This window comes from Glossina fuscipes, unplaced genomic scaffold, assembly GCF_014805625.2.
Source record: "Glossina fuscipes isolate IAEA_lab_2018 unplaced genomic scaffold, Yale_Gfus_2 1, whole genome shotgun sequence".
Lineage (NCBI taxonomy): Eukaryota > Metazoa > Arthropoda > Insecta > Diptera > Glossinidae > Glossina > Glossina fuscipes.
Window position 1 is genome coordinate 14,416,349 of NW_023998415.1, and position 16,301 is coordinate 14,432,649.

Consider the following 16,301-nt stretch of genomic DNA (forward strand, 5'->3'; position numbering starts at 1 on the left):
TTCCCGATATCTTTTCTGTAAATCGATTTGTTTTTGTTGTCAAGATAGGACTCAGTTTCGGCAATCATTTCGATATTTGAGCGAATTCAAGAAGAATTTGTTGCAAAAGCCAATAGTCTGCATTGACCCGTGACACGGAGCGTTCTCTTGTAGACATAGCATCTTTCTCTTTTGTATGTGAGACCGTTTTTTTTTTTTTTGATTTGCACACTCAATCGATCTAATAATGCCTTGTTACACTCGCTATTGTTTCTGTGCGGTTTTTCAATATTAATCAATGAACCACACACCACGCGTGTCAGATACTGTCAGTTTGCTAGCTACAGTCAGCTTACGATTATTTCGATTTACGTATGTAGTAATGGATCCATGTTTCATCCATTCGCTCATACCGATATAATAAATTCTTTTTATTTCGCTTGGACTTGGTCTCCAAACATGATGCTTTGAATCGTTGACGCGTTGCAGCTTATGGTCCGGCAAACGCGGCACTTACTTCGAACAAAACTTTTTCATGGGAAACTGTTCATTCAAAATAGTAAATTCTAGTGAATTTCCTTCGTATCTTTAAGATGTCAGCTACTCCCGTTTTTGGTCGTTCAAAACTGTTTTATATTATTTGAAGCAATTGCCAATTTTGTGCGGCAAGAGCGTTCAGCATCATTGGTATTTGTACGACCGCACTTAAATGCAGCATTCCAAGCAATGATAGTTGACTTCTCTGGTGCAAAGTCGCCGTAATGGTTATCAAGCCACTGCTTGACCTCATCCGTATTTTTCCCATTAGAAAACAATGATTAATCAATCAACGGAATGCTCTTTTATCCATTGTTTTGCAAACTACAACAAAAACTGACGTCACTAAAACCACTGTAACCTGTAAACTATCATGAATATTAGAATATCATGAAATTTTGACGTGTATTATTTGAAGGCGGCTACTATCTAGAAATCGTATGGGTGTGTCAACAATGTTGCCACTTATGTGTCAGACCGGAGATTTATTGAGTAATGTGTTAAATGTGTACCCAAGGATTTATAAATCCCTTCAACTCATATTTGAGTGTTACATAAAGCATAATAAATTAACATAATTTGTGTAGAGTATGTATAAGGGACTCATTCACTTATTTCCGAGATTTTAATGCATAGATCAAAATGTATTGTTTAATCCCGTACAAAAAGCTAGAGAATTGCTGCAGTCGCGTTTCCTGATATCTTGTTTATTATCTCATCTGGTGCCTTCACAGATCTCGGAGGTGAGGATGAATTTTTATATGGTATGATTAACGCTAAATCCCAACAGGCTTCGTACTATGGATATTTGATTTCCTTCAACAGCCCTTTTACTTGTACTTTTCCTCCTGATTTGAGGGAAAAATCTTTTTCAACCGGAAAAGCATTGTAATCATAAAATTTCAATAGAAAATAAACTTAAAATAACAAGTAAGAAAATTACATTCAGCTTTGATCGGATTTTTTGTATAGAATTCTATCAGGTCATGGCAACTCTCTACATTCTCTCTACTATCCTAATGTGTAGATAATTGAACGTCCTGTGAGAAGATTCAAATTAGTACTAGGCATTATTCGACTTAGCGCTGCGGTCTTGTTGAAAACTTTAATTATATCGGTTACGCGACGATACGTCTTGTTGATTGTTTAATTGTGGACACATCATGCATAAGAAAATCATTTTTTCCGATTTGTGATTTAAAAACTCATAAGAATCAATTAACCCAAAACGAAATTCGGAAGAATTGAAAAAATTCCAGAAAATTTTATATATTTGACGCCTATTTTCTCCAAAATTTCTTTCTCGATTATTCTTAAGCAGCTGAGGGCCTTTATCAAATCAGCTGTTTTCTCTTTCTAATACTTTCTATACTCATAAGTTTTGCTCATAAACACAGATCGCCTATATTTTTTTCTTTTCCGGCATTCTTAGCCGGAATTTCGAGTGCACAGTACCTTACGGAGGCTTACGGGAACAACCGCGGAGCCGAACATCACTTGTTTAACAAGCATAAGCATCACCTAAAAAAAAAAAAAAGAAAAAAAAATAGCGCTTACTTTACGTTTCGGAAAACCATAAAAATATCATCAATGGTTTCTCTTTTACATTACTGGATTATGGGTCTAAACTGAATCATACGGGCCTAATCCATATCTAAACAAGCAAAAAAAAAAGTAAAAAAAAAAAAAAATATAAAGTATATAAAAAAAGCGCTTAATCATGTTGAATCATTTTTATTTGCAGAAGAAATTTTATTCGCGTAATATTTAAAAAAGATATGTGGTATGAGCGTACCATCTGTGCACTTGAGTAAATAATCAAATGAGAGTAAGCAAGAACGATATATCCATATATATAGGTTGCAATGTTTCTCTCAATAAACAATGCTATAAAACCACAGATACGTAACTATTAATAAAGACAAATATGGTGTTTAAATTCATAAAAAAATTGAATGGATGGACTTATTCTATTCATGGTGATATTTAATAGCATTCTAGGCAGAATTTATTATCATCGGTATTCTGTATCGCAATTTCAATATCAATTCTCTCTAGCAACTATAAGAAGTTGAAGTTGCTATCATATGATAGCAGTGGCAATCCATAAACATGCAAAGGATCAGATTGTAATGTCAAAGTCGATTATATCTAATGGCTAAGATGAACTCTACCTTTACATCTAAATTCACTTTATTCTCTCTACGCTGTAAAAGTAAGGAATTAATTTTATTTCTCGTGACATAAGAAGAAGTGGGAATGAAGGGAAGCATAGCATAAAAATATGTAATCTAATGCGATCCAATATAATATAATGGAACGCTTTAATAAATTGTAAGCAGGTGATTGGAGTGGGATAGATAAATTAAATATACTTTACGCGAATTGGAATGAATTTTGTTCACTTATATATATTGATGAGTTTAGAAGGTTCTATGTGCAATAAATGCGCAGCATTGATGGAGATGTAGATTCTGCGGACTATAGCGGACACGCCTATAGTATAGTGCAAATTGAGAACACTTTGGTTCTCAAAAGCGAAAAGATTGAGTTTTTTCCTTTTTTTTTTCTCATTACAAATACAAAGATAAAAGTTTCCATGTATAAATGATTTTACAGTAGCTGTACAAGAATGGAATAAATCGGCCGCACTACCCAATATAATGAAGCATCGAAATTTCATTTCTTTTAAAGTTTTTTTATTATGAAAAAGATGGACATCGAATATATAACCAAAGCCAAACATAGTTACTTACTTACTTGGCTTCTTTAATAGAACTGTGGTTGGCTCACAAGTTGATTGATCGATGATTGATTCAAAAGCTTAACAAATTTCTAATAATTTCTTCATTTCCAAATAATTCTTGAGCACAATTCATCAAATACCGATCTCGCTTTCATATATTTCTAAAGCCCACTTCCTTCTTTAATGTGTGAGAACTGGTGTTAAGAAAATGTTTTTCATCCCAAGATAAGCTGAAAATTTTCTGTTTTTAAAATGTGTAGTTTTGATACCTGGTAGATCGCTTTGTTGCTATCTGGATTTTATTAACAGTCCGCATAATGTGTTTGCGAATGTGAGCAAATATTTACAGCCGTGTATTGTGAGAAATATCACAGAGGCGCGAAAAGCCAAAAAGCAGTTATAAGCATTATTCAATCTTGTCATACCCGAGAAAACATGAGGTGCTAGGTATAAAGCGCCCATATATACTCTTGATCATTATTAAAAACCGGCCGGGGGTCCACTGATGTAATATCCGACATCCGGATCCCGAAAATTAAATTCCATATAAAGTCATAAATCCCATGACAAGAAAGCATAGTCGTATGCTGCTATGACTAACGATCGTTAACGATGCTCAAACATGTCGGTTAATTGAATTCGATTTTTTTGTATATGACTTTCTGCAAACTTTAACAGTAGTGTTTTATGTTGTTTTATGACTTTGATGAGATGGTTATGAAAATGCTGAGCAGTACCGCAAAATTCAAACTTCGCACATAACAAATTTAAATTTTACAACTTTCTCTGTGACCTTTATAATGATCCATATGGGATAACGTCGTTTTATTAAAGCATTGAAATATAAAACCAAAATTTTCCCAATGATATTTTTATCTAAATTTAAAAATAGATAAACGCGAAATAATAATAATACTCATAAAACTATAAAGATAAAAGTATTATAAATAAAAATAGCTTTTTCTCATTAAATAAGTGCTTTAGATAATGTCAAGTGTTGAATTCGTTACCTATAGCAGGCTAAGTCTACGCAAGTAGACCATTACATTTATAAGGTGAAATCCTATTTATCGGTTCATCATCATATTATACTATTTTTTCGTCCTTCACGTATAAATTAAATGAAGACATGAAATATATTTTAAACCTTTAAATCTCGTATTAGATATGCTTGGCTCATAGCGAATAAACATTCGAAATGAAATACGAATTTCGCTTTTATTCTCTCGCCTGATTTTGATTAAAAGCGCAATATCAATTTTTCATTCGTTTCATTCGTTCGATGTAAAGATTTTTCTTTTAGTGTATTTATAAAAATAACCATTAATTACGTTACTATACCTTATCAATATAATTGCAAATAATATTCACATCTGCCGCATTAGTGCAGTTTAGTTAAGTTTTAGTCTTAGTCGCGAGAGAACCCTTTTTTTGTGCAAGAACAAAAGAAGAACAACAAAATTCACGAAAAAAGGAAGATAACGAATTTTTGAAAATATGTTCAATTCACGTAAAATGAATATCGAATCTTTCGATAGTCATTACAATGTACCTATGAAACAGTATTCGGCGGCCTGCATTAATATACCTTTAAAAAAGAATTGGTCCGACAGTTGGTGCGCATTGCCGGAAACTTTTGATCATTGCTTAGATAAAATATTACATTTTGAGGTCAGACCTCGAGATGTATTTGTAGTAACATTTATGAAATGTGGTACAACTTGGATGCAAGAAGCTGCTTGGTTATTATTGAATGACTTGAATTTTGAAAAATCGAAAGAGAAACGAATATTGGAACGCAGTCCATTCTTAGAGTGAGTTCCACATAGATTGCAGAATTTTAATTTTTCATTTTTATCAATATTTTTTTTATTTTATTTTTTTTTTTGTATTATAGTTTTATTGGTTTATTACCGCCGGGCTCAGGATTGGAACTCGATCCATTGAAATTAACTGAGCAATTACCCGATCCTCGTCTTATAAAATCCCATATGCCCGCGAATTTGTTGCCCTCACAAATTTGGCAGAAAAAACAGAAGGTGACTCTTAGTACAATAATTGAAAATACATAGACAAATGCCTAGATTTCTTGGAAACTGACTTTTACTGTCAACCGTCATACTGAACGAATGATATATTATATTATTTTATGGCCAACAACGCCGACCGAAGAACGTATATTCATTTTGTCAGAATGTTTAACAGCACTCAGATACACTGCAAAGTGCATATACACATATATTCTCGATCAGTATCGAATTTTAAATCGATCTCAGCGCGTTCTGCAAGTCGATAGTTCGTCCGCGCGTCTGCGTAATATCTATGGTGAACATTTTTTTGGGCCAATAAAATAAAGATTTCGACTTCAAATTTGAAAAAATTTTAAAAGTTCTTCGTGGCAGAATGCTATTGTAAATGGATATTCACCTGGAAATACAGTACAAACTGGATCTAATGATTTGAAGAAAAACTCAATCCCCCCGAGCACAACGCTTCGCTTAAGAAACAAAAATAAGTCGCGTAGGCCAAGATATGATGACTAAGCACAATAGTCAAGTTGTTCTAACTGACGTGTGAGATACAATTTTTTTTCTGCGGACGATTTCATTTTCAATCTTAAGCTTATTAAGTAATAATGCGTGATACGTTTTTGTACTAATCTTTCCTTATTCCAAATAGTCGATTATGTGAACTTCACTTAGAAGCGTAATTGTTAAGTTGGCGTAGCCAGTTTCAACTGCTATACTTCATTTGCAATTAGTGAGAGCTCGGTGGGTAAAACGATAACACTTACCGATCGGACATATATCTCTGAAACTACCATCGCTCTCCATTTGTCTCCATCCACTTCTTCTTGACCGTCACTGTGGCGCACCTATTGGAGACATCTTTCAAGTTGTTGTTGGTCATACAAACGCTAGCACAAACATATTCCCAAACATATTTGTGGACAAATACTGTCATTTCAGACACGCTACATACATACACTAAACGAAATGATTTATTAGTGTTGCAATGTAGAACTGTCCCCTGAGTTAGCCATTAAAAATGACATGTCTATGTTAAGCTCGGAGGAAAAGTGATTTACGATTCACTAAATTTAATCTGTTGTCAAGATGGCCAGCTTTCTTATGTACAATGCGTTAGCAATCTCACGCAGAGCATGATACATGTGTAAAATCAGTTCGACAATAAAACTTGATCGTTAATCAGTGTTAAAATTTTAGCTGAGGAATTATTATAGCAAGATGAAAGCAAACAATTGCTAATACAATTTCATTGCTGGCAATTAGAGGGGATCGCAGATGCACGATCATATGCAAAAATAACGATCAAAGACTTACTCTCGGCACGAATGTAAGATTCTACATTCAATTCTCGCATGCGATATTTATATTCTCTCAAATTAAGAGAAATGAAAGTTTATAAATATTATCGCATTTTCAATAATTTAGTGATTAATTGATTTTTTGATTTAAAATTTGATACAGATCTTTAATCAAGTTACTTAAGCTTTTGCTGCAAGAATGGTTTTGATCGTCAAATGTGTTTTTTTTCATGGCTTATTATTTGTTTAAGAAGCTTCATGATAAGCTGTCAGTTATTTAAACACTTTTCAGCATTAATTGAATTTTCACAGACTATTTATGTAGCTCGCAATATTAAAGATGTGATTGTTTCGTCATTTCACTTTGTGCAACACGGCATGTGGAAAGGTGATTCTATAGCCGATTATGTCAATAATTTTATTAATGACGAGATTCATTGGACACCATTTTGGACTCATATTGTCGATTTTTGGAAAATGCGTAACGAATCATTTATATTTTTCGTGACTTATGAGGAAATGATAAAAGATTTGCCTGGCGTTATACGGAGATTGTGTCAATTCTTGAATAGACCTACGCTAACAGACGAAGAACTAAATCGTTTAGTAGCGCATTTATCATTTGGCAAAATGAAAGGTATCTTTTCAGACTAATTGCATATTGAAGCAACAAAATATGCTTTCAATTAATATATAACTTTCAGATAATAGACAAGCAAACTTAACGGAAATGATGAAAGAAACGTTTCCCGATGTTCCTGAAAATTTTCAGTAGGTGCAATTATTTTGAAGAGACATGATGCAAAATATTCATACAATAATTTATTAAATAGATTTATGCGCCGCGGCATCGTAGGCTCTTATCGAGACGAGTTGACACCCGAGCTGCAGGCTAAAATTGATACATGGACTGCTTCAGTTTTAGCAAAACATGGTCTAACGGAAAAAGATATATTTGGTGAACTGTAACTTAAAATTATCAAACGCCTAACTTCAACTATCAAGCGTAAGGAATAATCTTTCGTTCGAGAGAATCTTATCAGCTAAAGCTTTTTGTTTTTCTATTCTGTCAATTTTTAGACACTAAAGTTTCGGTTGTTACTTGCCTATCAATGTTAACAAATAAAAGAATTACGATAGAAAATATGAAAAGTTGAAGTTTTTTAAATAATCGAAATCCACTCAGTTATCCTTTTAAATTGTAAATGTACCCTTATCCAGTATCTGTGTTGCAATCTTTTTTTTTTTTTTCTTTTTTAAATCTGCTCACATCACTCAAAGCAAGTTCAGAGTCCGGCAAATTTCAGAAATTCAAAGGTTTATCTATTTATATACATATATATATATATATGCCTAAGCATAGGTTAGATGATAGCTATGCTCGCCAAGTGAATATTTCCCAACTTCATTTTCTACTCAGATTTCACAAAAACTAGAAATTTACATAATTCTATGTAAATATATTAATGCAAAGCAAAACAAAAGATTTTTTGTATATCAAATTTCAAGTGATCAAACGATAAGAAAATAGTCAGCGTATAAAGCCTATGTTCAGCTAATATATATGCGTGCATGGATATATATAATAAGCTTCTAAACGAAAATAGGAAAACAGTCGGCAGTAAAGCAGTCGTTGCGAGCGGATATCAATTGCTTTCATTTTCTTTTTCAATGCTATTCTCCTATCAGGCCAGACATGATATTTTATTATAAATTTTTATACTTTACATCACTTGCGATATAGGATATATTAAGTGTAAGCGCGTGTGTATTTAATATCTAGAAGAATTTCAGAGAGATAACTACATTTTCTTATGCAGTTCGATTCAGAATCATTGTCTGAATAAAGTCAAGTTTGTCTGTTTGCGTTATTGAACATAGATTAGATTGGAACACTTTAAGGAATACCTCTCGTATAACATCTTCTTTTGAAAAAGTGATTATGTGAAAAAAATTTCAATTTTTCAAATTTCTTGTGAAAAGCTTATAAATATTAGTAGTCGAGCCGACTGACATGATGTGAAAAATTTGAATCGAATGGGCGAATCTTTTCAACATTCTTTCATGTAATCCTGTTCTTGTGGTCTAATTTTTTTTTGTAGCCCGTGATGGAAATTAGTTTATAATAATAATTCAACATTCGTAGCAAATTTGAACTAAGCAAAATTTTAATTTTTCGGCCTAAATACAATTATTGCTAATTTATTACGAAAATCATATTTTATCAGCATGAGAGCATGTGTATCTCCTCCCTTTGTATTATACTTATGTGCTTGTACTAAAATTATACGCAATAGTAAAGAAAGTTGCTTCGATTGCGAACTTCAAATAAAGAAAATGTGTGCGGGCATAAGATTACTACGTATAGAAAGGCTAGAAAGTACTAGAAAGGCATTATAATTTAATTGAGTACTTTTTTAAGTCTTTGGAAGACATTTGCTCACATACGCCGAACTTTTCGCTCAATTATGCATAATCTTTGATTAAAAACCATTCTTGTTCAGCTTGTAATTTCCAGTTGCAAATACATTTTTCGTGTGCCTCCAGATGTGAAAATAAATGGTAGACTTGGCAATTACCTTATAAAGCGATTCATGAATTTTGAACGTTTAGAGATCATTTAATATCGCATGGGGATCGCCATCACTCTTTCTCTCCATTCAGGCCGCTACGGTTGTGTGACCTTGCATCAAAAGTTAGGCATATATGCTAACAATGTTCGTCAAGCTGTCGAGTACATAACCCAGCTAATGCTTGTAACTTATTGATGGTTATGCTTAGCAATTTTGTTTCATTTTTTTTTTATTTTTTTTTTTTTATTTAAAAAGAATGCAACCATGCATTGACAGGATAGTTAAATCCTCGCAAGAGAAAAAGTTTAACAGCGGAAGATATTTTGACGTTATTTTTGTCGGTTATGGCTTGGCCTAGAGATTCGGTACGAGAGAGCAAAGACGGCAATTAAAACTGAAAGAAGTTGTTGGACTTTGTGATAGATAAAGGAACAAAAGGTTTGCGTTAAGGAAAAGAAATAAAAAACTTGGACTGAAAGGAAGCAAAAATGAAAGTTTTCTTGGTTGTGATATCTGTGAGGAAAAGAAAGTAATTAATTTTAAAAATACAAAGGAAAGAAAAATAATAAAAGCAAAGAAAAGCCGCAAATGCAGTGACTGTTAAGTTAGTGATGTAAAGTCTATGAATATGCATTTATATAATTGAACTTTACGTTAAGCGCAAAGGACATCTAACAAAATAAAAATATTTTTGAAAAATGATAACTAAACTGAAGAATTCAAACAATATGCAAATAAAACAACTTAGAGTGAATACTACTAACTAATCTTGAAAAAAAAAAAAAAAAAAAATGCTGAATGTGTCTAAGGTCAATAGAAGGTCTTGATTATAGGCTTTGAGAATGCGATAAAAACGTATTGTCTGAAGAAGCAGCCAGTCATTCGCTATTGGCGGCAAGTGGCATACGATGGTGTGTGTGTGTTTGCGTGGATAATAAGAAGATTAAGAATGCAGAATAATTATCGAACGAGAAGAGCAAGTAGCAATCGATTTGTGACATAAATAAACAAACAAGATGAGCAATCGATTAACAACAAAACGCCATTTATTGCTTCGTCATCGACAACTCGATGTAAAATTTTTATTTTTGTTTTTCATTCGTATCGCTCGGTATCTTCGGACAAAAAGAAGCTTGAAATTTGGCCTACACTGAAAAGTAAATATAATCTGAAAGTTGCACTTAATGTCATTATAAAAAAGTATCATTTGCTAATAGAAAAACAGTACAGACTGCTTCTACCTGTTGTGAGTTTTTTTTCTTAATTACGCTTCAGCCATTGTTTGCAGTTGCATGTTAGTTAAATGACTCTGTTCAAGATTTTCTACGAGATGGTGTGTGAATTTACCTATCGGAACCGAAAAATAAAGGAATTAGAAAAAGAAATTTCTTTTAGAGTGAATCAAAAGATAGAGAGGAGGGAAAATAGGGGAAAAAAAGAAATAACATATTATTGTTACGAAAATTCCAATTTCCAATTAATTTCAGCCAATTAGTTTTCCCTAACGAAGGAAAAACCAAATGCGCATTCGCACGCGCATAATGCAGCTGCAGGCCGATGAAAGGAAAAGCAGGCTGGGATTAGAAATAAAACTATAAATTTAGATATGGTAAAATGCTTGTAAAAATGTATATAAATAGAATATTTGTGGAAGGGAGAGTTAGTCGGGCAAGAACATAGAAGTTGAGAGTACGGCCAAAATAAACGTTGAATAATCCTATATTTAAGGAACATAATTGTAAATAAATGATCCTACTGTTAAGGAATATAAATGTAAACAAAAAAAACCTTGAAGTGTATTTCTCTTGAACAAAATATCCATGGTCCAGTGATATACGGACTGTATCTTGCAATATTTTAATAAAAGGGAGGAAAAAGAAATTTTTCTTAGCAAATATGTGTGAAGTCACAATTGGATGATGGACTGGATTGAAACACAAAGTATGGGAAATGGTTGCAAAGGAGAGTAGACAACATAGACCGAGCCGACTAATGGGTTTGCGATGCAGCCGGCGCTGTCAAGGTGAGAATGGGCCAATAAACGGGCGCTGTTTTCTTGTTGTTAAGTTACCAAAGATTATTGAGATATATTATCGAACTTGATGCGCATATGCCAATTACCTATACTAATTCATCTTTATTTTTGTGCTTGTAGCGCTTTCGGAGTATATATTTGTATTGACGTGTCCTACATGCGCGAAGGATCTTTGCATTTATTTTTGATATTTTTACTTATAGTATTTTATATTATAGATTGTTACTATTTTTTATAATAAAAGAGGAAAGTCGAGTGAAAGGGGTCTTCGGGCCCAACTCCAGAGTCTCCTATAGATATCAAGAGCCGAGAAAGACCAATAGGCAGGCCGGATATAGAAAGACCCAAGGTCGCAAGGGAAGTTCGTCTGGTATGTTGGGTTAGGTCACGTTCATACCCATCTACGTTAAAGGCTAACAGGTTGTAACAGTCGGGGAAGTATCAGTGAGTCAAAAATATAGAATTCCTTTCAACAAGACAAATACATTGGTCTCATACGCCTCTAATTCCCCCAAAGCGACACTTTTGCGCTTCTATAGACAGACAGGAAGCACATAGATACATATACAAGTCGTGATGGATATTCGAACGTTAATATATTCGAAAAATAATGGCTCATATACCTTGATATGTCGAATTGTTTCTCTTATTTCTAATTTTTCAGAGTGTCACTTTCAATCAGAGACCCTTTAAATTTTCTGGCAAATAAATGATCTGACCCGAAATTAGAAATCTGACCTAATAGTGAACACACGAATGTGTCTATCTAATGAAAGAAGAACATACTGGCCAAGTCGAAGTCATCTAATTTTTGCTATAAAAAATTTAGTTATCACGTTTCTCTAGCATTCTCCATTGACGGTAACTGTATTGTTGATCGTCACTTTACTTGAGTGTTTAGTTTATAGAATTTTGTCTATCTCCTATCAAGAGCTATTAAGAGACGATAATAATCAGTGAATTAGTGAAGCAAATATTCGAGATTTTATGCAATGCTTTGCCAAATATCGACGCGTAAACAGTGCAAAATACTATATATTATCGATTGTTTAGATAAATTGAGAAAACCTTCAATTGACTTAGGATTTACAATACAATGTAATATGTATATTACGAATATCTAGATATATATATATATATATATATATATATATTATAAAATTAACAGGAAATAAAAATAAAATACAAATATTCAACAAGCCTCATTGTTAATTAGACTTAACATCTTGGTGTTGTCCTAGCCTATCTAAATCTTTCCGATAATTTAATTATGTAAGTGTGTTTATGTAAATAAACGTTTAAATAAAAAATAAAAAGTTCATATAAAATATCAACAAAAGAATTCTAAACTTGGCGTCGAATCAAAAATTACAATCAACGCAGTAAATTAAATGTGTTTAAAAATTATAATAATAAAATTAAAATAATAACAATAATAATAATAATAATAATAATAATATTGAAAATAGTGAACGAGCAGAATGGTTATATCTGCCATCTGTGATACCCGATACTGCGAAGCGAGTTAAAAATTTGTAAAATACCGTTTCTTTGAACTGGGAATGTGTCAGATCGAAATTGGAAACGTTTTCACATTCCCGTGACGTTCCTTCCGAACCTCAGTCTTGGCTTTCTATCCGAATTCTTGCGAATGTGAACGTAATCGGGAAACAGACGATGATCAGATATATAGACGGATGGGTGGATAGATGGATAGATAGAGCGTAATTGAATGGATTCAGGATCTCATTTCCGGTAACGATAAGCAGGCAAATGTTCTTGATGGGATCTCCGATGCGTAAGTATAGATGTTACAAACGAAGGGACATATATGATATGAACCCAACTTTCGGCGATGAATAGAAAAACCGTCATTCAAGCATATCTCTTTAGTTAATATGCACGAATGGTTTTATTTGTTACTTACGGGTTTGGTTACCTGTCTATGTTAACTAATGGGATAGTGATGTCACTTTTAACAACAGTTAAAAGCTGAGTATAAGCAAAATGTATATAAAAATATTCACCTTACACTATTAAATATTCAATATATTTGATTCGTGCCTCAATTTATGCAAACAATCCGTCTCCATAACCGTTTTTTTCATTTTTTTTTATTTTTGTGGTTTAAAAAGTAAATGAAAAATTATAAAAAAAAAAAAAAACAAAAAAAAAAAAAAAAAACAATTTTATTGGTTACGCTAAATAATTCTTTACATACTATAATTCTAGAATAATATTAATATGCTCTCAGTGCATATGCAATTGGTGTATGTGTGTGTGTGTGTGTGTTTGTGTGTGTGTGTGTGTTTGTGTGTATATACTCAAATTTAAATCTGTTATAAGAAAAAAATAAGTAAATAAATAATTGCTAGAAATAATAGAAATAAGAAATATAGGTAAGTGTATGCCGCCCTTACGCGTTTAAGTGAATCGCTACTTTTTTGTTTTTAATGTCAATTTCTCTCTAGAGTCATGCGCGGCCATGCACCTCCATGCACGTCCATAAAAATAGACAATACACCGACTTTATTGATTAGCTAGCGCTGGTGCTGAAGTTTACATCAGCTATTTCCTTCTCATTGTTTTAATAACAGCCGGCTACGGGGATTTGGGCGATAATTATCCATCCTTACAAAACGATGGATGGAATAAAATCTCACATCAAAATTTGATCGCGCAGCTTGCGTAAATTCTGTTACATTCATTAGATGGCTTCAAGTGGTTGATTGCCCTTGCTCGCGTTCCATTTCATGACCATAATTTTCTTTTAATTTCATTCTCTTTTAAGCTCGACTTTTGTCAAACTTTTTGTTTTATCCTTTAGCGAGTTACGATTCAATTTACTCTCACACAATTCTAGTCATTTGAAGAAGGAGAAGTCAAAACGTATTTCAAGACATTCCATGTGTCCGTCTAAAGGTTCTTCTTTTTTTCTTGAAAAATATGAAGCCTTTTTCTCCGGTCTTTGATAGAAATTTCATCTTTTTAGGCATTTCTAAATGAACGATATATACGATATATGTAAAAATTGATACTAAAGCTAGAAAACTTTTTTAATTAATTAGTAACAAATAAAGTTTGAAAGGACTTTTAAAGTGTGCCTCAATGGCTATACGTTTTACATACATTTAAACGTATCAACGAAGACGAAGTCTTAAGCTGGCCAAAGTTGTAACTGAGTAAAGTATTATTATTAAAAGTATTATTATTATTATTATTATTATTATTATAGCAACACAGGCTATCGGCTCTAATTTATAAACCTACATTAGATATTGAGCCTAGTAGTTTTGATAAAGTAATATATTGTATTAATATTCTGTTCCGATTTTAGAATGTCCATAGGATTAATCGTTCCAAATCCAATACTTCTAGCCAAGGTAAAGTTAAGGCAGTCACAGGGAATGTGCTTTATAGTGAGAATTTGTTCACAATTGCAGATTGGGGAGGCAGACTTCTTTAAGGTCCATTGGTAAGTTGCAATTGCATGACCAAGGCGAATACTCGTAAATATTTGGATCTTGATTTCCTCAACATTTATTGGATATAAAGGAGGAATTAATTGAGGGTTAATAGAAGCATTGTGCTGATGATGGCATTGTAGATTTACTTCTATAATATTCTCCTTAACTTTTCTTCCAATGTATCTTTGAAGATCCAACTTTTCCATACTATCAACCATAATTAGAGATTGCAGAAGCAGCATATTTCTCCACTCGATCAGCTTGCTCATTTCCCAATAAACCAAAATGACTTGATACCCATAGTATACTAATTTTTTCGCCAGGTGTTGTAATATCATTCCTCAATTTGTTTATTGTCCTCCATCTCGAAGTCGAAGGATTCCGTATAGCTTTTAATACAGGCAAACTGTTAGCAACAATGACGGTTTTGAGTTTGTCTTAATGGGAAAGGCTCGCAGCGTAAAGGACAGCTCTCGCTTCAGTCGGGAAAGTTGAAGTACTTTCGTGAAATATGTGATTGAGAGGTACCTGTCCTGAAGCATCTACCACGGCACAAGCAGGTGCTGGTTCGGAAGATCTTGAGCCATCTATGTATAAAAGATTTCAACCGTTACTCTCCAGCACTTGGGTTTTTTCAGCTATTAGATTGCTGAAGAAGTAACTTGAAGTATCTTTTTTCTTGTGCACAGGCAGCGAAATATCAAACGAATAGTCTTTCAAAACCCATGAGGGTTTAAGACCAAAATAGCGGAAAAATTGTTGGGAAATATTCAATTCCTTTGCGACGACAAACAATAGTCAGTTGTGGATGGTGACTTTCGAATTTTCTTCCTCACGTCTTTTCGGAGAATAGATTTGTTTGAATTAAGAAGCTTGAGGACTATCTTAGCTTTTAACTCATGCAGGCTACTTTCTAAAGCTGGGAGATCAATTTTAATTATATTATTGTTGATGGGCGTCGTCCAAAAAGCTTAGCACCTTGCTCTAAGGAATTGGTGATAGACCGGTTTGAAGGTGTTGATCTTAGATTTGCAGTTATTGCCACAAATTAGCAAAGCATAGTTAATCTGGCTTAAAAGAAGCATTTTGGTAAGATAAGCAATAGTGTTATTGTGTGCATGGCTTCTCCAAGCAACATATTGTATGAAATTCACCTTTGTTAAAATGGAATCTTTTAACCGAAGACAGTGTGTTATCTATTTGTTGGGAAACGTGAGCCCGAGAATATGGAGCACATTTGCACATTTTGTGTGGGTAAGTCGTTAATATACATCAGTCGATTTTCTGCATCACATGTCTGCTTTCGACAAATGTGCATTTTTTTGATTTTTATATAGACGAGTTTGCCCATGTGCAGATCTCTCGTGCATTAGATTCGAGCATGTTGATTGCCTTCGTGCTATTTTGTTTTTTTTTTTTTTGTTCAAATCTGCAGATCGTCCGTGTAGAGACAGTGTCCGGGTCTCCGTACACGCAAAGAATTTTGCTAATTTCATTGACAGAAAGACGAGATCCTTATGGAATGCCATTCATTAGCGGAAACGAATCAGAGAGATGATTGTTACCTCTAACTAAAGACCGCCGATGCGAAATGAATGATTTGATATAGTTAAAGGCTTTGGATCCAACATTCGTC

The 16,301-nt window shown here is 33.3% G+C and overlaps 1 protein-coding gene across 1 annotated transcript; it reads left to right on the forward strand.

Annotated features, from left to right (window-relative positions):
- The first annotated feature begins 4,654 nt into the window (after window positions 1–4,654).
- On the forward strand, window positions 4,655–7,736 carry LOC119631356 (sulfotransferase 1 family member D1-like). The gene is made up of 6 exons (XM_038023495.1): window positions 4,655–5,076; window positions 5,160–5,301; window positions 6,903–7,227; window positions 7,295–7,361; window positions 7,424–7,596; window positions 7,671–7,736. The coding sequence occupies exons 1-5, from the start codon at window positions 4,760–4,762 to the stop codon at window positions 7,557–7,559; spliced, it is 987 nt and encodes a 328-aa protein (XP_037879423.1). The 5' UTR covers window positions 4,655–4,759; the 3' UTR covers window positions 7,560–7,596; window positions 7,671–7,736.
- Window positions 7,737–16,301: the final 8,565 nt, after the last annotated feature.

What these genes read in the sequence shown, in the direction of transcription:
- LOC119631356 (XM_038023495.1), top strand. Translation starts at nt 4,760, where the DNA reads ATGTTCAATTCACGTAAAATGAATATCGAATCTTTCGATAGTCATTAC. An exon ending in TTTGGCAGAAAAAACAGAAG is followed by an intron (nt 5,302 to 6,902) that starts GTGACTCTTAGT and finishes GAATTTTCACAG; the next exon opens with ACTATTTATGTAGCTCGCAA. An exon ending in GATGTTCCTGAAAATTTTCA is followed by an intron (nt 7,362 to 7,423) that starts GTAGGTGCAATT and finishes TTTATTAAATAG; the next exon opens with ATTTATGCGCCGCGGCATCG.